This window comes from Scyliorhinus canicula, chromosome 6 (genome assembly GCF_902713615.1).
Source record: "Scyliorhinus canicula chromosome 6, sScyCan1.1, whole genome shotgun sequence".
Lineage (NCBI taxonomy): Eukaryota > Metazoa > Chordata > Chondrichthyes > Carcharhiniformes > Scyliorhinidae > Scyliorhinus > Scyliorhinus canicula.
Window position 1 is genome coordinate 104,720,005 of NC_052151.1, and position 22,529 is coordinate 104,742,533.

The 22,529-nt window shown below is 46.5% G+C and overlaps 1 protein-coding gene across 5 annotated transcripts in view; it reads left to right on the forward strand.

Moving 5' to 3' along the window:
• Positions 1–22,529, forward strand: part of lama2 (laminin, alpha 2) — a 607,521-nt gene that overhangs the window by 279,719 nt on the left and 305,273 nt on the right. For all 5 annotated transcript variants that reach the window (XM_038799795.1, XM_038799796.1, XM_038799798.1 and 2 more), the window contains exon 14: positions 15,075–15,286. In XM_038799795.1, coding sequence (XP_038655723.1) covers positions 15,075–15,286 — 212 coding nt within the window. The remainder of the gene's footprint in view (positions 1–15,074; positions 15,287–22,529) is intronic.

Below are 22,529 nucleotides of genomic sequence, written 5' to 3' on the forward strand. Positions count from 1 at the left end.
ATTGCTGGGTGGAAATAAGGAAACAGGCATTTTGAGAAAGCAGTTCATGAATAAAGCTGTGCCCAAACATCAAACAGTTTGCACACATTGCAGTTCAGTTAAAATAAATTCACTTTAAAGCATTGTAGACTTGGCTGAGAACAAGGGGGAGCTCAAACAAGCTGCAAAACAGCTTCTGAAGACATACAGCCAGAATTTCTTTAAAGTTTCAGTTAAATCACGCCCATTGTACATTTGATATTACATCAAACGCAGTGATGTCTCAGTTGCCCAACAGTTCTCCTGCGCTTGGAGGAAAAAATGAATTCTATTTCGTTTTTGTATGTGGTCTTATAAAGGAAGAATAGGAAGTAAGAAAAGTATTCATGCATTCTCTCATTCACATCAGAGCACAGCTAGCAGGGGCCATTTCCATTGTGCATAGTAGCTTTTAGAAATACTCCACCATCTCTGCATATTTAGGAAATAATTTGTGATGAATGTTTGTCGTACCAAGGAAGGATGCTAACTCTTTCATGTTAGATGGGGTCAGAATTGCAGTAATAGCTTTGACATTTTCACATGTACGCTTTACTCCACTCTGGAACCTAGAATATATTTAATTTTAATTTTGTAAGACTGTGAGGAAAGGATATCTCGTTCCAGAAGTAATTACATGACGAATTAGGGATATGGTAGATTAGAACAAAACTTTATCACTAACACAGTATTAAAATCTTTAACATCGCACCAGAGAATAACCTAGAATTACCTGGTAAACAATACTACTCAATGCAAGTCGAGGAGACACAGCCGGAGTGAGGCACATCCAGAGTGGGAAGTTGGAACTTGGTAATTTGATGCAGTGAGGTAATCAGGAAAGGGAGAGAACCAGGGAGCATCTGAGACCCTTGGTGAGTTCTCCTAGTGAGCCAGAGAAGACACAACCAGAGTGAGGCACACCCAAGAGTGAGTTTGGGAATTCAAAGATGGGTGGGAATTTGAAGCTCGGCGGGGTGGAGGTGCTTTTCACTCCTGGTAAGTAGTTTTTCTTTTCATTGTATAATTTATTTATTTTTTCTTTCGTTTTTTGAATTGTAGTTGTATAAGTTTACCGAAGGTTGAAGACATGGCAGGAGATCCCAGACCTGTGTCATGCTCCTCGTGTGCGATGTGGGAGCTCAGGGACACATCCACTGTCCCTGGCTCCTTCACGTGCAAGAAGTGTGTTCAGTTGCAACTTCTGTTAGACCGCTGGAAGGCTCTGGAGCTGCGGATGGACTCACTTTGGAGCATCCGCGTTTCTGAGGACGTTGTGGATAGCATGTTTAGTGAGTTGATCACACCGCAGGTGAATGTTACTGAGGTAGATAGAAAATAGGTGACCAAAAGACAGAGCAAGAGCAGGAAGGCAGTGCAGGTGTCCCCTGCAGTCTAAACCCTGGGCAAAACAGATATACCACTTTGGATACTGTTGGGGGAGATGGCTCACCAGGGGAATGCAGCAACAGCAAGGTTCATGGCACCGTGGCTGGCTCTGCTGCGCAGCAGGGCAGGAAGAAGAATGGCAGGGCTATAGTGATAGGGGACTCAATCGTAAGGGGAATAGATAGGCGGTTCTGCAAATGAAATCGACACTCCAGGATGCTATGTTGCCTCCCTGGTGCAAGGGTCAAGGATGTCTCAGAGCGGCTGTGTGACATTCTGTGGGGGGCAGGGGAGGGTGAACAGCCAGCTGTCGTGGTGCACATAGGCACCAACGATATAGGTAAAAAACGGAACAAGGTCCTACAAGCTGAATTCAGGGAGTTAGGAGTTAAACTAAAAAGTAGAACCTCAAAGGTAGTAATCTCGGGATTGCTACCAGTGCCACAAGCTAATCAGAGTATGGATGTCAGGATAGATAGGATGAATGTGTGGCTCAAGCGATGGTGCAAGAGGGAGGGAATCAAATTCCTGGGGCATTGGAACCGGTTCTGGGGGAGGTGGGACCAGTACAAACCGGACGGTCTGTACCTGGGCAGGACTGGAACCGAATCCTGGGGGGGGGGGGGGGGGGGGGGGGGTTCCTAGAGCTTAAACTAATGTGGAGGGTTTAAACTAATGTGACAAGGGGTTGGGAACCGATGCAGGAAGTTCGAAGGTAGTAAAACAGGGACAGAAGCAAAAGGAAGTAAGGGGGAAAGTGTAAGGCAGAGAAGCCACATCAAAAATCAAAAAGGGCGGCAGTACAAGGTACAGTAACTGAGGGGAGCTCAGTGAATAGGCCCAGTAATACTAAAAGGAATAAAACGGGAAGTAAAAACATTAATGGTAAACAACTCGGCAGGTCGTTACATGAAGATATGGGTTCAACGACAAGAAAAATTAGGAGAAAAGTTAAGAGGAAATATAACTTAGGAGAGGTTACTGATCGAGTGTTAAGATTCAAAACATAGGTAAAAAAGCCAACATAAGTGTACTTTACCTAAATGCTCGTAGTATTCGGAATAAGGTAAATGAGTTGATGGCGCAAATCATCATGAATGACTATGATTTAGTGGCCATTACTGAAACATGGTTAAAGCATGGTCATGACTGGGAGTTAAATATGCGAGTGTATCAAACTATTTAGAAGGACAGAGTGGATGGTAAGGGAGGTGGTGTTGCTCTGTTATTTAAGGATGACATTCGGGCAATAGTAAGGGATGACATCGGTGCTATGGAGGATAAGGTTGAACCCATTTGGGTGGAAATCAGAAATAGTAAGGCGAAAAGGTCACTGATAGGAGTAGCCTATAGGCCAGCAAATAGTAATATTATGGTGAGGCTGGCAATAAACAAAGAAATAATGGATGCATGTAGAAATGGTACAGCAGTTATCATGGGGGATTTTAATCTACATGTCAATTGGTTTAACCAGGTTGTTCAAGACAGCCTTGAGGAGAAGTTTACAGATAGTTTCCTAGAACAGTATGTAATGGAACGTACGAGGGAACAAGCGGTCCTAGATCTTGTCCTGTGTAATGAGACAGGATTGATTCATGATCTCATAGTTAGGGATCCTATCGGAAGGAGCGATCACAACATGGTGGAATTTAAAATACAGATGTAGGGTGAGAAGGTAAAATCAAATACTCGTGTTTTGTGCTTAAACAAAGGAGATTACAATGGGATGAGAGAAAAGCTAACTAAGGTAGACTGGGAGCAAAGACTTCATGGTGGAACAATTGAGGAACAGTGGAGAACCTTCCAAGCGATTTTTCACAGTGCTCAGCAAAGGTTTCTACCAATAAAAAGGAAGGACGGTAGAAAGAGGGAAAATCGACCGTGGATATCTAAGGAAATAAGGGAGAGTATCAAATTGAAGGAAAAAGCATACAAAGTGGCAAAGATAAGTGGGAGACTAGAGGACTGAGAAATCTTTAGGGGGCAACAGAAAGCTACTAAAAAAGCTATAAAGAAGAGTAAGATAGCTTATGAGAGTAAACTTGCTCAGAATATAGAAACAGTTAGTAAAAGTTTCTCCAAATATATAAAACAAAAAAGAGTGGCTAAGGTAAATATTGGTCCTTCAGAGGATGAGAAGGGAGTTTTAATAATGGGAGATGAGGAAATGGCTGAGGAACTGAACAGGTTTCTTGGGTCGATCTTCACAGTGGAAGACACAAATAACATGCCAGTGACTGATAGAAATGAGGCTATGACGGGTGAGGACCTTGAGAGGATTGTTATCACTAAGGAGGTAGTGATGGGCAAGCTAATGGGGCTAAAGGTATACAAGTCTCCTGGCCCTAATGGAATGCATCCCAGAGTGCTAAAGGATATGGCTCGGGAAATTGCAAATGCAGTAGTGATAATTTACCAAAACTCACTTGACTCTGGGGTGGTGCCGGTGGATTGGAAATCAGCAAACGTGACACCACTGTTTAAAAAAGGAGGTAGGCAGAGAGCGGGTAATTATAGGCCAGTGAGCTTAACTTCGGTGGTAGGGAAGATGCCGGAATCTATCGTCAAGGAAGAAATAGCGAGGCATCTGGATAGAAATTGTCCCATTGGGCAGACGCAGCATGGGTTCATAAAGGGCAGGTCGTGCCTAACTAATTTAGTGGAATTTTCTGAGGACATTACCAGTGCAGTAGATAACGGGGAGCCAATAGATGTGGTATATCTGGATTTCCAGAAAGCCTTTGACAAGGTGCCACACAAAAGGTTGCTGCATAAGATAAAGATGCATGGCATTAAGGGTAAAGTAGTAGCATGGATAGAGGATTGGTTAATTAATAGAAAGCTAAGAGTTGGGATTAATGGGTGTTTCTCTGGTTGGCAATCAGTAGCTAGTCCTGTCCCTCAGGGATCCGTGTTGGGCCCACAATTGTTCACAATTTACATAGATGATTTGGAGTTGGGGACCCAGGGCAATGTGTCCAAGTTTGCAGACGACACTAAGATTAGCGGTAAAGTGAAAAGTACAGAGGATACTGGAAGTCTTCAGAGGGATTTGGATAGGCTAAGTGAATGGGCTAGGGTCTGGCAGATGGAATACAATATTGACAAATGTCAGGTTATCCATTTTGGTGGGAATAACAGCAAACGGGATAATTACTGAATGATAAAATATTAAAACATGCTGCTTGCAGAGAGACCTGGGTGTGCTAGTGCATGAGTCGCAAAAAGTTGGTTTACAGGTGCAACAGGTGATTAAGAAGGCAAATTGAATTTTGTCCTTCATTGCTAGAGGGATGGGGTTTAAGACTAGGGAGGTTATGCTGCAATTGTATAAGGTGTTAGTGAGGCCACACCTGGAGTCTTGTGTTCAGTTTTGGTCTCCTTACTTGAGAAAGGACGTACTGGCACTGGAGGGCGTGCAGAGGAGATTCACTAGGTTAATCCCAGATCTGAAGGGGTTGGATTACGAGGAGAGGTTGAGTAGACTTGGACTGTACTTGTTGGAATTTAGAAGGATAAGGGGGGATCTAATAGAAACATGAAATAATGAAGGGAATAGATAGGATAGATGCGGGCAGGTTGTTTCCACTGGCGGGTGAAAGCAGAACATAGCCTCAAAATAAGGGGAAGTAGATTTAGGACTGAGTTTAGGAGGAACTTCTTCACCCAAAGGCTTGTGAATCTATGGAATTCCTTGCCCAGTGAAACAGTGGAGGCTCCTTCTTTAAATGTTTTTAAGATAAAGATAGATAGTTTTTTGAAGAATAAAGGGATTAAGGGTTATGGTGTTCGGGCCAGAAAGTGGAGCTGAGTCCACAAAAGAATGGCGGAGCAGGCTCGAGGGGCAAGATGGCCTCCACCTGCTCCTAGTTCTTATGTTCTTATGTTCTAATACAACTGCTATCTTTATTCCCACTTCAATAAGGGGAAAGAGCACCTCAGCTCTCAATCCACTTTAACTACCAATGGCAAATAGGAGTACTTGCTTTACAGAGATGTTCTTTGAGAGAGAGATATCTTTATACTACTTTCAAGGAACGGTTTAATAGATTTAAAGGAAACATTTTTAAGTGCCTTTTTGGGCACGATTGGCAGCGAATTTCTCAATGGCCGGGTTGGCAAGATTGCGCCCTTGTTTAATGGCACTTAGTGCCGGAAATGTGCCCCCACGAGTTTCCTTCCATTACTGGCTGTCTCACCATCTGATTGACCTGACTCGTGTCTCAGCGTCTTGCTGCTAAGAGGACACTGCATTTAAACGCTCCCTCACCATTCACTCCCAGTCAATACACAGCATGGCAGCTTGCAGACCGGCTCCTCACATTGGGGATGGGGACCTCACAAGGCCGCACAACACTGTTGATGCAAGACGGGACATCCTGTTCTTCCGAGGGGGTCAGAGGACTAGCAGCAGGGTCACCAATACCACTGGGAGACAGTGACAGCTGCTATCAGTTCGGGCAGCATGACCAAAAGAACCAGCGTCCAATGTCAGAAGAAGACCAACGACCTCTACCGAGCTGAAAGGGTAAGTTGCCACCTCTCTCCTGTCATCAGTTCCATGTACCCACCCCCCCCCCTCAAATTCTCAGTCCCCACCACCCCCACAAATCACTGGCACCCTTCGACATCTGGGGCGGAATTCGCCGACCCCCCGCAGGGTCGGGGAATCGCCCGGGGCCGGCATAAATTCCGCCCCCGCCGTGGCCGGAATTCTCTGCCACCCGGGAATCGGCGGGAGCGGGAATCACGGCCCGCCGATCGGCGTGCCCCCCATGCCGAGCTGCGTGCCCCCCACGGCGATTCTCCGGCCCGTGATGGGCCGAAGTCCCGCCGCTGACAGGCCAATCCCGCCGATGTGGTTTAAACCACCTCTGTGCCATTGGGATTGGCGGCGCAAGCGGGACCCCGGGGTCCTGGTGGGATGCGGGTCGATCAGATCCCCGGGGTGCCCCCACGGTGGCCTGGCCCGCGATCAGGGCCGATCGGCGGGCGGACCAGTGCCGTGGGGGTACACTTTTTCTGCCGCCACGGCCTCCACCATGACAGAGGCGGAAGAGACCTGCTCCACCGCGCATGGGCCGGTGGTGGCATCAGCGGCCGCTGACGCTCCGGTGCATGCGCGGACCAGTGAAGGTTTCGGCCAGTCCCGACGCCGGGCGGCGTTGCGCCAAAGGCCATTGCCGCCAGTTTTGGCGGCATCGGCGAAGCCGGAGCCACTCCAGCGCGGGCCTAGCCCCTAAAGGTGCGGAGAATTCCGCACTTTTGTTGAGGCCCGACGCCGGAGTGGTTGGCGCTACTCTGTTACGCCGGGACCCCCCGCCCCGCCGGGTAGGGGAGAATTTCACCCCTGATCTTCATGCTCTTCAGAATCCACTGGCACCCACCAGCACAACCCCTTTATGTCTAGGTGCAGTGCCCACATATATAGACACCCCCCCCATTGACCTAACAAGCGTGTGGCCAATAGCAGCATGTATTGCACCTTGTGCGTGAAGGTGTTGTTTCGATAAATTTGATTGTGAAAAAGTCTGAAGGCCAGCAATAGATTGCAGCATGGAAGAGTTCATTAGAAACTGGGTACCGTGTACACTCAGTCCAAAATCTGTTTGTGTCCTGCACCATTACAGGTGGCCCCTTGGTCAACGAAACCATGCCATCAACTCAGATGTAGATATTTGGGAAAAGTGTAAATAGCTGCTAGCCATCACTGTCTTCTGCTTGTTGTTCATGATCTGCACATTATATGGCTAAAAATCGCTACAATGGACTTCCAGTGCTGGCCATGGAGTAAGTGGTCGCACATTTTTGGCTCCCGCTCAAGGTGGATTTTTTCGGTCCTTCCACACCCGAATGTTGTGGTATTTGAGGTATTTGTACAAGTGCGCAGAGAAGATAATACTCCTCTGGTGACGACAGTGTACGGATCAGCGGACGAGAAGTGCCACATGAAAGAAAGAGCAGCTGGAACAGGAAAGCTTTTGTGGTGTGACACAGCTGAAGATGGCGGAAGGCAAGGGGACAGCGCTGCCCACCCAGTGGTCGATGGAGCAGCTGGTGGAGTTTTTAAATGGCAAATTCCAGCAGCAGAGGAAAGAGGTCTTAGAGGATTTCGCCAAAGTGGTTAGGGTGGTGACTGAGCGAGTGGAGCAAAGACAGGAGGCTCAGGGCCTGGCGATCCACAAAGTGGAGTAGTTGGTGGTGGAGCACGTGGATTGACTGAACTCACTGGGGTAGGGCATGGTAATGGTGATGAGCAACCAGAAGATGCTGAGAGAGAAGCTGGGGGACCTCGAGAACCACTCCAGGAGGCAGATTTTGAGAGTTGTTGGGGACACCTGAAGACATTGAAGGAGCGGAGGCTGCCAAGTTTGTGGCGAGCATTCTGGAGAAGCTGATGGAGGAGGGGGCCCTTGACTGGTCTCTCAAGGTGGACTGAACACTCAGAGCGCTGAGGAGGAGGCGACAGGGCGGGAACCGCCAAATGCGATAGTGGTGAGTCTGGTTCCTGGATAAAGAAAAGATCCTGAGGTGGGTGAGGCAGACCAAGAAATGTACCTGGGAGGGGAGTGAGCTGTGGATTTACCAGGACCTGGGTGCAGAGCTAGCCAAGTGGAAGGCCGGGTACAATTGGATAAAGGCTGCCGTCTACAAGAATGAGGTGAAGTTCAGCGTCTTGAAGTCACAGCCGGCATGCTGTGGGAGGCACTTAAGACGGTAATTAGGGGGGAATTTATTTCATTCTAGGCGCATAGGGAGAGGGTGGAATGTGAGGAAGGGGCGAGGTTAGTAGAGTAGATTCTGAGGGTGGATGGGAGGTACTGGTGACGTCGGAGCAGGGGTTGTTAAAGGGGAGGAAGAGGCTCCTTTCATAGAATCATAGAATTTACAGTGCAGATGGAGGCCATTCAGCCTATCAAGTCTACATCGGCTTTCTGAGGGCCAGAGGGGTAGTGTATGAGTGGGAAAGGCGAGCAGGAGGCTGACCCATCAGCTGAGGAAACGGGTAGGGAGATTGGTAGGGTGAGGGATGAGAGGGGTAGAGTGGTGACGGACCCAACAGCAGTGACTGGGGCATTTGAGGCCTTCTATAGGACGCTGTAAGAGTCGGAGCCTCCGGCTGGGGAGGAGGGGATGCAGCGGTTCCTGAACGGGTTGGAGTGCCCTTAGGTGGAGAAGGTGCAAGGGCTGGGGGCCCTGTTTTGGTTGTGGGAGGTGTTGGACGACCTGGGTGCGATGCAGGCAGGGAAGGCTCCAGGGCCGGACGGGTTCCCAGTAGAGTTTTATCAGAAGTTTGGTGAGGAGCTGGGACCGTTATTACTGAGGATGTGCAATGAGGCAAGGGATAGGGGTGAGTTTACCCTTACTTTGTTGCAGATGTCTATCTTCCTGATCTTAATGAAAGATAAGGGGCGGAATTCTCCGCTCCCCACGCGGCGTGGGAGGGCATCCCTACATTTTTTACGCCCCCCTGGTGCCACCAGTGATTCTCCCCCCCGGCTCGGAAAAATTGGCGCTCGCCATTTTTCACGGCGAATGGCAATTCTCCGAGCCCGATGGGCCAAGCGGCCGGCCCTTCACACCCGTTTCACCACGGCAGCAACCACACCTGGTCGCTGCATTCGTGAAACGGGCGCCAGATGCCCGTTTGGGGCATCTAGGGGCCCGATTTAGACGGGAGCACCGCGACTGTGCTCGGGAGAGGACAGGCCCGCGATCGGTGCCCACCGATCGTCGGGCCAGCGTCCACAAAGGATGCACTCTTTCCCCTCCGCCGCCCTGCAAGATCAAACCGGCATGTCTTGCCGGGCGGTGGTGGAGAAAGACGGCACCGCACATGCGCGGGTTCGTGCCATCTGCGCGATGAAGTCATCCGCGCATGCGCGGATTGGAACCGGCAACCCGCGCATGCGCGGATGACTTCATATTCTCGGTGCGACGAGGTCACGGCCGGGAAAGACGGAGGCCCGCTCCTAGTCCCCCAGGTGGGGGTGAATTAGGTGCGGGGAGTGGGCTCCGAGGCTGTCGTGAGTCTCGGCCGAGTTCACGACGGCCTTCACGAATTCGGCCCCCTGCGGCGAATTCCGCCCAAGGGCCCTGAGCAGTGTGGGTCGTACCACCTAAAATCGCCGCTGAACGTTGGTGCGAAGGTTGTGGCATCGCGAATTGAAGACTGTGTGCCGAGGGTGATAGGGGAGGACCAGACGGGATTTGTGAAGGAGAGGCAGTTGTCGGCGAATGTGCGCAGGCTGCTTAATGTAATTATGATGCCTTCTGAGAGGCAGGAGGTCGAAGTAATAATCATAATTCTAATCTATTATTGTTAGATGTAGACCTACATTAACACTGCAATGAAGTTGCTGTGACAAGCCCCTAGTTGCCACACACCGGCGCCTGTTCAGGTACACAGAGGGAGAATTCAGAATGTCCAAATTACCTAACAGCACGTCTTTCGGGACTTGTGGGAGGAAACCATTGCACCTGGAGGAAACTGACGCAGCCACAGGGAGAACGTGGTGGCAATAGACACGGAGAAGGTCCTTGATTGAATGGAGCGGGCTTATTTGCTGGGGTGGTTCGGGTTTGAGCACGGGTTTGTGGATTGAGTTTGGCTGTTATACAGGCCACAGGTGGCGAGAGTTTGGATGAACCAGATAAGTTTGTGGTACTTCAGGTTACATTGTGGGATGAACCAGGGGTGCCCACCTGTTGCTGTTCGCCTTGGTGATAGAGCCGTTGGCAATGGCACTTAGGGGGTCAAGGAGCTCCACGGTGTTGTCGGTGTGTAGCCAGTGTCAGCAGCATTTTGGGCTGGAGGGCATGTCATTATGCCAAGATGTGACAACCATAAGTTTGTGCCAGCGGGACTGGATACAAGATTCTGGGGCTGGTGACAGGTAGGGATAGAGTACTTTAGGGATTTGTTCTTGGAGGCAAGTTCACGGGGCTGGAGGAGTTGGAAGAATTGTATGAGTTGCCCGTGGAGAACTGCAGATGAGAGATTCCGTGAGAGAGTTGTGCCGTTCTTTCTGGGGCCGCCATCTCCGGTGTTGCAGGACAAGTTCTTGTCGGAGGACGATCTAGGGGAGGGAAGGCTGACGGATATTTAAAAGGAATTGATGGAGAGAGAGGCCCCGCGACAGAGGAGATTAAGCGCAAATGGGAAGAGGAGCTGGGAGGGGACGTGCGGCTGAGACATGGTTAGAGGCCTTGAGGACGGTGAATGCACCCTCGTCGTTAGCGAGGTTGAGCCTCATGCAGTTTAAGGTGATGTATAGGGCTCGCATGACAATGATAAGGATGAGACGGTTCTTTGTGGACCTGGAAGACAGTTGTGGGCGGTATGCAGGTGGAGGGGTTTGCATGAATCACGTCCACATGTTTGGGCATGTCCAAAACTGAAGGGTTCTGGCAGGGGTTCTCTGTTGTTACGTCCAAGGGTCTGGGTGTGGGGTGGCCATGAATCTGGAGGTGGTGTCATTTGGTGTGTCAGAAGATGCTGGACTCCAGGTGGGGCGAGGGGCCGATGCATTGACCTTTACTTCCCTGATCGCCCGGAGACAGATTTTGGTATGTTGGCGGAATTCGGAAAGTGGGGTATGGGTGAGAGACCAAGCAGAATTCTAGTGGTTGGAGAGGGTCAAGTTTGCGTTGTGGGTGTCAGCAGAGGCGTCACCCAGAGGTGGAAACCATTCATTAATTTATTCAAGGAGGGTTGAGAGGTTAGCGGGCAGGGGGAGTTGGAGATTGGGGGAGGAATAAGGGGGTAAATTGTGAAGGCGGGATATGGTGGGGTGTTGGTATCGGGGGGTTGGAGATTTATGGGGCAGGATTCTCCGCCGGCGGGATGCTCCATTATGCCGGCGCTCAGGGGGTTTCCCGACAGTGTGGGGCTGCCCCACAACGGGAAACCCCATTGGCCGGCCAGCGTAATGGAGAATCCCGCCGGCGGGTCGGGGCAGAAATATGGTGCGGAGGGGCGGAGAATCCAGCCCATAGTTTTTGGTCAGGTTGCTGCTTAGGTCCTTGCATATTTTTGTGTATATATGTAAAAAGCCTTGAATAAAAATATTTTGAAAAAAGAAAATAGCTTGCAACAAATTCCATTCCCACCATTTTATTCATTGACATTCCAGACAAGTTGTTTACAAAATGGAGTTTGCCAGAGAATATCACAACAGACAATGGACCACTGTTTGTTTTCAGTCAGTTCACGGAGTTCCTGCAAGCTGCAGAATTCACCATCATTTGACATCACAATACAGCCCACAATTGAATGGTGGTATTGAATAATTCAGCAGTGTGATAAAGGACAGTCTGAGCATTAGTATTTTGGAAGCGAATATCTCTGAACTATCCATTCATACCCTACTTTGCACATATTGATCCTGACACTGGCAGGACCTATGGTTAGAAGTGACTTTTGCACAGTGACGGTGCCAACCATTCTGGAGTCCTAACCATTATCCAATGAAAGTGTCAGGCCGAATTCAGAAGAAATCGCAAAGCACAAGGTCAAGTAAAAGTTTACTTTGACAAGCAAACGAGCGAAAGGAATCACAATTTAAAGTTGGAGATTGGGTTTGCATCCAAAGGCCAAATTGTGACAACAAACTCGGACCATCTCTCTCAAGATCAACTCAAAATCGCTTAGTACCAACATTTATTTCAATCAAGAACAGAAGACATCAGAAAAGCAATTCTGCCAGCAACAATCAACATTTATTTGTTGGGTGCCAAAACAAAGTGGGACGTGAACTTGAAAGTAAATAGGGCAGGAGATTTTGACATTTCCTTTGCGACTGCGGTGTTGATCATTTGTCTCGTCGAGCTGATGACACAGAAACACAATTCATAGATCATAGATCTCAGCGATGTCATCAGTGACCTTTGTATCTCAAAGACTATTTTTGTACCTGGAGAAAACAGACACACTGAACTCTTTAAGAAATGACTCGACATATGTTTGTAGCTTTTAATGCTTTGATTTAAAATAAGGTCCTTTAGTTTCAGCTCCTTGATTTGGCTGCCCAAAAGGCAGATCTGAACCAGAGCGCCACGATCTCTACTGTGGATGGGATGGGTGGAGCAATCCACCCCAATTGGAACAGGAATTGAACCCATGTTGTTGACACCAATCTAATGCACACTGGCCACCCAGCCAACTGAGCCAATCTGCACCCCAAGGAGTCCAAATCATTGTGGCAACGTTCACTTTTACATGCATGTTGTAACCTAGAGTTATGGGTAGTGACTTCAATTTCTTTCCATCACTTGGCTGACCAGGAATCGCTCCCATTCTTAGGGCTGGATTCTTCTGCCCCACCTGCTGCAAGATCGCCACGGGCGGAACGCGGACAATATAAAGGGCAGGACCTCGGGCAGGAATTCCCAGTCGCCTGGCGGGCTCAGCCGGAGAATTACTGTCTGCTAATGGTGAATGTTGGAGTGATCTACAAGTCGATGCTCACTCTGTTTGGCCACATTAAGAACACAACATCCTTGGTCTGGAGTCTGCCCCTTCTGGGACACAACACACTGTGCCACAAGAACTCCCTCCTTTAGTTTACAAGGGGGAAATGATGTTTGTTCAATTGTTCGTTTTTGATTATGTGTGTCTGTTGCCTCTTCACTGTTCTGTGCAACATTAATCAAGCCAGTGGTGTTCAGAGAAACAGAACCTGAACTGAATGCAAGCAGCAGCAAACTGGAAGCATAAGAGAGTAGATATTTTAAGAAGTATTGGTAAATAAAACATCTGCACGCAGAATGTGGTGTGCCATCTTTGCATATAAAGCTGGTCATTGAGATAAAACTGGGATTTTGATCAAGACCTTTTAGGCAGCGTAGTTGGTGCTCTTCACCCTACCTTCTCAGGCCAACTGAGGATGGAAATAATGCTGACTTTATCAACAATATTTACACCCCGAGAATGAATTTTATAAAATTAGTTCCCATTGCTCAACCAGACATAACTGAATGTTTTCTACAATATATTGTTGATTAAGAATAAATTAGTAAATTCAAAAACTTGCCTTGAATGCAATAGATGTCAGATGGCATGATAGTCGGAGTCTCAGAGTGGAATCAGAGCAGGCTGCAGGAAAATGTGTCCAGAAGGATGATGGGGTTGCATGATTGCCACGCTTTGGGAAAGCTGCTCAACCAGGATGGATAAGCTGAGTGTGGACAATTTGGGTTCAACTTCCTATTGTATATCCTTCATAAAGTACAACCCACCTAAAACTATGTTGTCTTTATCCTAGCTTGTACACTCTCCTTGCTGGCTTGCATTATCTCCTGGTCCCTCAGCATCTCAGATTTAAAATTCCCATTTTAGCACTGCTACCTCACAGTGCCAGGGACTCAGGTTCAATTCCAGCCCTGTGTGGAGTTTGCACGTTCTCCCTGTGTTTGTGTTGGTTTCCTCTGGATGCGCCAGTTTCCTCCCACAGTCCAAAGATTTGGAGGTTAGGTGGAGTGGTCATGCTAAATTGCCTTAGTGTCCAACGGTTAGGTGGATTTGCGGGGGAGTGGGCCTAGGTAGGGTGCTTTTCAGAGAGTCGATCCAGACACGATGGGCCAAATGACACTGTAGGGTTTCTATGAACTTCGGTGATCCTCATATTTGAACCGCTATGCCCATGCTGCAGTATATCTTGGCAACCTCCAGCCCTCCATCCAGAATTCTGTTTCTCTGACTCTGACCTTTTGTATTTTGTTATGGGCCAGGGCTTAGAACTCCAAAGTGTATTATGAAGTTCACCTGACCTACAACCTTTCTGTTGAATTTGGCAAGGATGAGCACAAAACTGCAGGTGTGATTCATCAGACTTCCTGGACATTTTAATCAAAACTGGGTTTATTCTAAGAATGTAGTTAACATATATATATATATATATAAACACAGCAAGAACTTTTATCAATTACAAACATAAAAGACACCACACAGCTACAGTAATCTACAAAAATACATAAACCAAAGCCCATTTTCAAGGGTGTGTCCCAGCACACTGTATTCTCACTTGAATGGGACTGGCCAGCAGATTCAGACTCCTTCTGGAAATCAACTATATCTTTAAAGTTACCAAGGCCGTTCACCAGAACCAATGGGCTTTTTACTGGAATAGCTTTTAAAATCAAAACAGGGAAAAACACTTATTTCTCCTTCTATAGTCCAAAGCAGTCAAGTTGCAACTGAAACCCTAAAAAAATCCTCTCACCTGACAGCCACAGCCCAATGTGCTACAAGTCACTTGGTAACAGATGAAACCTTTCTTAAAGTGACACTCACATGACAATATCCGCCCTTCCCTTCAGACTGTCCCTTCTCAGCTTCACACCCTGGAATTCCCACCCAAACCCCTCCACCTCTTAATTTCCATCTCCTTCCCTTTAACGCCTCCTTAAAACACACACTATGATGAACTACCTTCTAAATATTCATTGTTGAAGCACAATGGGACATTTTTCTGGATTAAAGTTGCTAGATAAGTACAAGTTGGTGTTCTGTTATCAAGGGAGGTTTTGCTGGATTACCAAGCCAGGTATAATATATACCTTTCAGGTCAATAGCAAAAATATTTTAAGCAAAGAATTGGATTAGGGCAACATTTTCTGGCAGATTTTGTGATATGCTAACTCTTGTCTTTCTCTTTGTTTGTTAGGGTAATGGCATTCTCATAACTAATGCTGTCGAAGGAATTACGCTTGATCCATTGTCAAAGCAAACCAAAATGATAGTTTTACGACCAGAGAACTTTGTGATACATCCCACACTGTCACCTGTAAGCAGGAAGGACTTCATGACTGTTTTGGCAAACATTACACGTCTTCTAATAAGGGCCACCTATAGCTACGACCAGACTGCCATCTATAGGTAAAAATTATTGCAGTAGATTTTCTTTGCATTTACAGAAGATAATATGTTTATTGAAATTCAAGACCTCAGCCCTCTTGTTGTACTTGGGTCTATTAACTGAAACATTTAATAATTGAATTTTATGTTGGCACGGATATAGAAAGAGCGAAGACTTGACTGCCAATGAGAATCGTTCAGTTAACCATTGCTCTTTTGCTCTATATTTGGGCTGGAATGTTCCAGCCCTGTTGGAGGGCTTGCAGTGGTCCAGCCAAAAGATCATTGACTTTTGGGGTGATCAGACGATCCTGGCGACAGGCGGGGCTGGAAAATCTCACCCTTTAAATATCCTGCAGTATACAGGTTAGAGGAGATTGTCCCTGTGACAAGCTACTGGCCTCATGCACTAAAAGAAAATAGCAAAATTTTCTTCAACTCCTCTCTTTATGTGATTGTAAGCATATGTATGGATTGTGATATGCTGAACCCAATAACATCCATAACGGACAGCCAATTATACCATTTCCTATTATTCATTTGCTAATTGGGAATACTCACTCAGGAGATAGTTTACCAAAATTGAAATGACAGACGAGTTGCTTTGTTTTTGATTTATAGAACATAGAACATAGAACAGTACAGCACAGCACAGAACAGGCCCTTCGGCCCTCAATGTTGTGCCGAGCCATGATCACCCTACTCAAACCCACGTATCCACCCTATACCCGTAACCCAACAACCCCCCCTTAACCTTACTTTTATTAGGACACTACGGGCAATTTAGCATGGCCAGTCCACCTAACCTGCACATCTTTGGACTGTGGGAGGAAACCGGAGCACCCGGAGGAAACCCACGCACACAGGGGGAGGACGTGCAGACTCCACACAGACAGTGACCCAGCCGGGAATCGAACCTGGGACCCTGGAGCTGTGAAGCATTTATGCTAACCACCATGCTACCCTGCTGCCCCTAATTTCTTTACTTGCCCATTACAAATAAAAGCACAATATTAATTTTCTCCAGTTATTGGCTGAAAGAATCACATTTTCCACTGATGAATCCACTTATGAAGAAGTCATATATGATTTGCTTGTGCCACAAGGAGGAGTGCTGTGAAATGTGCGACAGTTAATTTGCCATTATTTTTGAGTTACGTTGAAGAAATTTGTCTGAAGTAAATAACTAACCATGCTGTGCCGGTACACTCTTAGTCATGCATTTCAGAGTTTTTTAAAATAAATTTAAAATACCCAATTGTTTTTCCAATTAAGGGCCAATTTAGCGTGGCCAATCCACCTACCCTGCACATCTTTTGGGTTGCGGGGGTGAAACCCACGCAGACACGTGGAGAATGTGCAAACTTCTCACGGACAGTGACCCAGAGCCGGGATTCGAACCCGGGTCCTCAGCGCCGTAGGCAGCAATGCTAACCACTGTGCCACTGTGCTGCCCCTGCATTTCAGAGTTGGTGAATTATTTAAAAAGCAAGAGAAAGTCTAGAGAGAGTGTGTTACTTAAACTATTACTGCTTTTCAGAAACAAGAATCTATTTCTGATGTTTCTGTAATTTGCCTGTTGAAATGATGAATCTCAAATTCAGGTCTTCACCTGTACAAACTAACCTCAATCTGATGATGTCAAATGCAGGGAGTGTCACAAAGTGCCTCTATTATAAGCAATGGGGGTTGGGTGTTCACAGTGGACGGTTGTGAAGTCATTATGCTGCAGGCTATAATACGATTTTCCCAGATGTAGTGTGGATTCCTGTGCTCATAGTTTAAAAACAACCCTCAGGCTGGTTTAAAGTAATGCACCTCCATTCCTACAATTTACAGTAAAACTGCTCCAGGATGCATGAACGTTCTCTGTAACTGACACCACCAAAGGGAGGCAGCTCTGTCTTAAAAGTTTCCATTTTGATAACAAAGTAACAATCGATTCACAAACAAATCTTGTCAAGGGGTCAATTACTTCGACACACCTGACTGCAAACTTAGAAATTCCACAGGAAATCTTTTGCCCTGACAAAGCGGCAGGAACTAAAAATGCTGCATAAAAATATTTTAGATAGCGAGCACTGAATTTTCATCTGGGTGCAGAAAGGTATGGTATGCTTAAATGGCTGCATTTGTTTTTTTCTTTGGAGGAAATCCGGTTTTCCTCTGCATTCTCGGTCGCTCGCTCTTTTCCTCTGGCTTTTTTGAAAATCAGGACTGCCTAGCATACACATACCCTCGCTGAGGTCAGGTTCTCCATTTTAAAAAAGGACTGAAAATTGGATTTCTACCCGATTAACATTGTGCTTTGGGGTTTCAAAAGTCCATCAAAAGCACAGCAGGTTTGATAGTTTGTGAAGAAAATGGAACGGCTGATGATGAGCCAGGGACATCCTGAAAGGTAAGTATAAAGTGTTTTCAAGCTTTCAAGTATCAGTGTTAAGGGCTTCATTGCAATACAGATGTGTTTTTAATGCAGTGATTCATCATGGAGATCTATCCTTTAAAAGTAAGTTGGCCCTTACATTTACCAGATTTGTACATATTTTCACATGCATTTCAGTGCTTTTCCAAAGGAGAAAGCACCATAATGCAATTAAAAATGTTACAGAATATCATGTCAACTTGTGCTGTCATATTTTGTTACTGCGATTTAAATAGCTTTGATTGAATCTTTAAAGAACTGGTTCCATACCATTTCATCCTGGTTTTGACACAGAGTAACATCTTCACATGAAAATGATCTAACCACCTAAACACGTACATTGATTGACTGGCACTCTGGTTTAAATTGAAATGAGCACCTGCTCTTCTTTTCTTCCCAGCTAATAATCTATTGTTTGGAGAACAATGTTGATTATGAATGCTTGGCTGAGTTTCAACTGTTAATCTATTCCAGCACAGTTAGTGTTCCATTCATTTGAGAATGTATGCCAGTTCAAGAAGTTGGAATAACAAATTGTCTCTTTGATATAGATTCTGACTTATTCACAAATTCATAGAATTGCAAATATTACAACTTATTCTTAACATGTCAGAATACATTTTTTACATGTCAGAATATATTTTTCTTATCAGTGAAATGGAGATTTTTAATACATGGTGAGAGGTTTTGGGCGGGTTCTAACGACTCGGGTTGCGACCTGGCCGGTAAATCTTGCAAGAGGCCACTCGTAGGATTTACCCTGCTTGCCATGCCTTACGAAATCTAACGGAATCTTGTGAGACATCGCGATCTGGATCCCACCCATAATGGGCCACCTAAATTTGCATTTAAGTGTGTAGTTAGATGTGTCTCCGCCAGAATTAACCAACCTCCGGGATCTAACAAGCCAGGCGTCATTTAGCACTGATCTCCATAGGTGGGGACCAGACAGAATGGCACTGGCACAGTCCCAGGTGATCGGAGACCCCAGGAAGTTGGGCTCTGGGCAGGGTGGCACCCTGGCACTGTTAATGCCACTCGGGCACCTTGACACTGCCAGATTGGCACCCTGGCAGTGCTACCTGGATGCCAACGTGGCACTGCCAGAGTATCCAGTCAGCACTGCCAGGGTGCCAGGCTGGCAGAACCAAGGTGGCATTTTGCCCACATTGTGATCAGGCACAGGATTGCCCTGCCCTTATAAGGTGGGATGCGGTGGGGGAATCAAGGATGCCCCAACAGATAAGTTGGGGCATTGGGGGTCTGGAGGCTGTGTTGTGGTAATGAAAATATCAGGGTGCCATTTTTCAATGACTATTAAAATTTTTAATTTTCAATCTTGCCCAAGAGGGCTTCTTCAGTGGCATGGCTGCTGCAGACTGCTGATTTTCCAATTAAGGTGACACCATCATACAAGGATGATATGATCCTGATTTGCCTTCATGCCTGGGACACTCTCAACCTAATGATACTCTGATAAGGGCAGCATTGTAGCATAGTGGTTAGCACTGTGGCTTCACAGTGCCAAGGTCCCAGGTTTGATTCCCCGCTGGGTCACTGTCTGTGTGGATTCTGCACGTTGTTCCTGTGTCTTTGTGGGTTTCCTCCCACAGCCCAAAGACGTGCAGGTTAGGTCTATTGGCCATGCTAAATTGCCCCTTCGTGTCCAAAAAGGTTAGGAGGGGTTATTGCGTTCAGGGGATAGGGCGGAAGTGAAGGCTTAAGTGGGTCGGTGCTGACCGGATGGGCTGATTGGCCTCTTTCTGCACTATTTGTACTATGTTCTATGTAATATGCAGGACTTTACATTGGGTGAAATTCTCCGCAACCCACCACTGGTAGTGGAGTTCCCAATGCAGCGGAAGATCATGTGTTGGGGAAAAAACAGGATCGGCGCTGCTTGGGCCCCCCCTTTTGCTGATGGCGGGGTTGTGGTTTGCACCCATGGGCCAGCGGGAGGATGGAGGCCAGGCATCATCTTGGCCAGGAATCACTACAAGTATTTCCCAGCGAGGGCCTGACGTGGTGGACCTTGCTGTTAGCCAAGGTTGTCTATGTGAATGTCTATCTGAGGGCCAGTCTCCGCCGTCAAAATGCAAGACATGTCCACTCCACCCCAACAGAACCCCCACAATTCCAGCTGAGACTTCCTAGATCAGGGGTGGGCAAACTTTTCCGTGCAAGGGCCACATTCAGAAATTCACAATTCACAAAGGGCCGCATAGTATATTAAGTAAAATAATTACTTCACCCGGTTATGATTGTGGGCGCCTCATATAGAACATAGAACAGTACAGCACAGAACAGGCCCTTCGGCCCTCGACGTTGTGCCAAGCAATGATCACCCTACTCAAGTCAACGTATCCACCCTATACCAGTAAGTAACCCAACAGCCCCCCCATCCATTAACCTTTAAAAAAAAATTAAAAAAAAAAAAAAAAAAATTTAAAAAAAAAAATTTATTTTTTTTTTTTTAATGACTTGGTGGGCCGCAGAAATACCTTTGGCGGGCCGCATGCGGCCCGCGGGCCGTAGTTTGCCCACCCCTGCCCTAGATAAAGAGACCCTCCTAATTAGGGAAACCTCCACAGAGACCCCCTAAATAAGGAGACCCCTCACAGACCCCCAGAATAGAGATCTCTGTCAGGAAGCCCCCCCCACCCCCCCCCCCCCAGAAAAGAGGTTGCTGCCAGGAAGCTAGAGAGCAGTCCAGACAAAGGCAGTGAAAATATTAGTGTTGTAGCACTTACCTGCTGGCTCAGACAGAGGACGGCCACGTGTCAATTCCTGGAGAGAGAAAGCAGTGGCCTGTGTTTAAATCTTTCAGACCCTTGAGCTGCAAGCCATTCATCAATTTCCCTCACTGGGCTGATTGACAGCCTCCACACATACACACAGCTGTGAGCCTTGCTTCATTCATCTTCCTTCATGGTTGAGTGACTTTGAAGTGCTCTCACCACAATGTTTACAAACGTCAACCACTTCAAAGAGAGTTAAGTGCATTCCAATCCCCTTCATGCTTGTGTGATTTTAAAGTGCTCAGCTGGAAATTGACAGCAATGAACTCTTAGGGGGTCTCTGTGGGGGAGGCCCTTCTCTTTAAGGGGTCTCTGGGGGGATGGGTCGGGTCACCCCCGCACTTGAGGGAAGGTCAGAGAGCCAGAAAATCCGTGGGGGTGGGGGGCTGATATACAATGGGGGGGGGGGGGGGTAGGTTGCAACCATGGGATCTCACTAACTGGCCGCCTGCTCAAAATGGCAGCCTAATAGCAGGAATCCCTCATCCCTTGCATGGCGAAGGATAGTGAATCGCTTCCTGATCTGGGAGCACAAATCACATGCAATTGACCTCTAGAGGGAGAAAACAGCCAACCAAATAGAGACTCTCACCCATTTCCTTTCATTTTAAATTCTTTTCACTGTTGTCCTCCCCACTTCCCCAATTTTACCCATTTCATTCATTAGCTGTGAGTCACTTTTGGATTTCCTGAGGATGTGAGAGGTGCGATATAAATTGGTTTTCATTTTATTAATTAGACAAATTTCATTAGATTTTCCACTTCAAGTGCTATGCTATTAGACCTGCTGTCTGTGCTTTGGATAAATTGTTATCTGAAAATTAAATTTATTTTAATTACTTTAACCTGGAAATAAAAATTGTGAGAATAGAGCTGCGATGTTCCATGAAATAGTAGTTGCATTTGTTGGGGGACATTTTCTGATACTGGACTATGATATAAATTATAGGTGGCTCTGTAATTACATTTGTGCTCCTATATTACTTTTGAATAGTTCTGATGAGACAAAAGGTACTCGTTGGCTTAGATGCCTGTGTAGAAGAGGCAATTTGTAGAAATAGATAGTGTATACACAATGCTTGTTAATATCAGAAAGGACACAAATGGCTGTTAGCTATTAAAGCAATACTAAAGACACAAAATGGCCGAACTAGCCATTTTCCTGAACGATAGTTACAAACTATATAAACTACCTCATGATAACCAAGCGTGGATACTTCTAGGGAGTATCTCAACAGCTGCTGATAACAGCTTCACAGAACAAGGAATGCAGTGTGTCCATAATAGATCAAGGTGCCCAGCTGTAGACAGGACATATCCTTGTGTTAGTTTTGAATGACTTCTGTATGAAGTTAGGGGCGGGTAAGACAACACCCACTTTAACCATATATGTGATAACTGGGATGCTAAGAAAATTGATTGACTGCATGGAATGAATTGTGACCCAAATATAGTTGAATGATTGTATGTAAAGGAGAATACAACTAATTACGCCCCTTGAATCTGTATATTAACTCGTGTGAGCCTTAGCTCAAGTGAGAAAGCATGCTGGCAGAAAGGCTGCGGAGCCCCAGGCCTTTCTCCCAGAATTCTGATATAATGAACTGCTTCTTTACTCATCCTCAGGCCTTCATGTGAATATTTTCACCTCTAACACATTCATACAGCAGTGATGCTTTGAAAGATCTTAACATATTTGGACCATTTTGAGACAATTTTAAAGAGGAGTTGGGAGAGGTACTTGAAGATAAGTAACTTACGGTGTGAAAAGTAGGAGCAGGCCATGATGGCATGAAGCACAGATGCTCTTTCAAAGAACAAGCAAAGGCGTAACGGGCTGAATGACCTGCTCCATATGATTCCATAAGCTTGATAAGTTGTAAGTTGCACTGAAAGCAACGGTGTATGTTCTCAGCAAAGGTGCCCTTCTGACAATGCCACTATTTCTAATTAAAACAGAAGTTGCTGGAAGACCCAGTTTCTGAACTGTTTCATGACAATTAACTCACAACAAATCCACTGGGCAGAAATGTAATTAGAA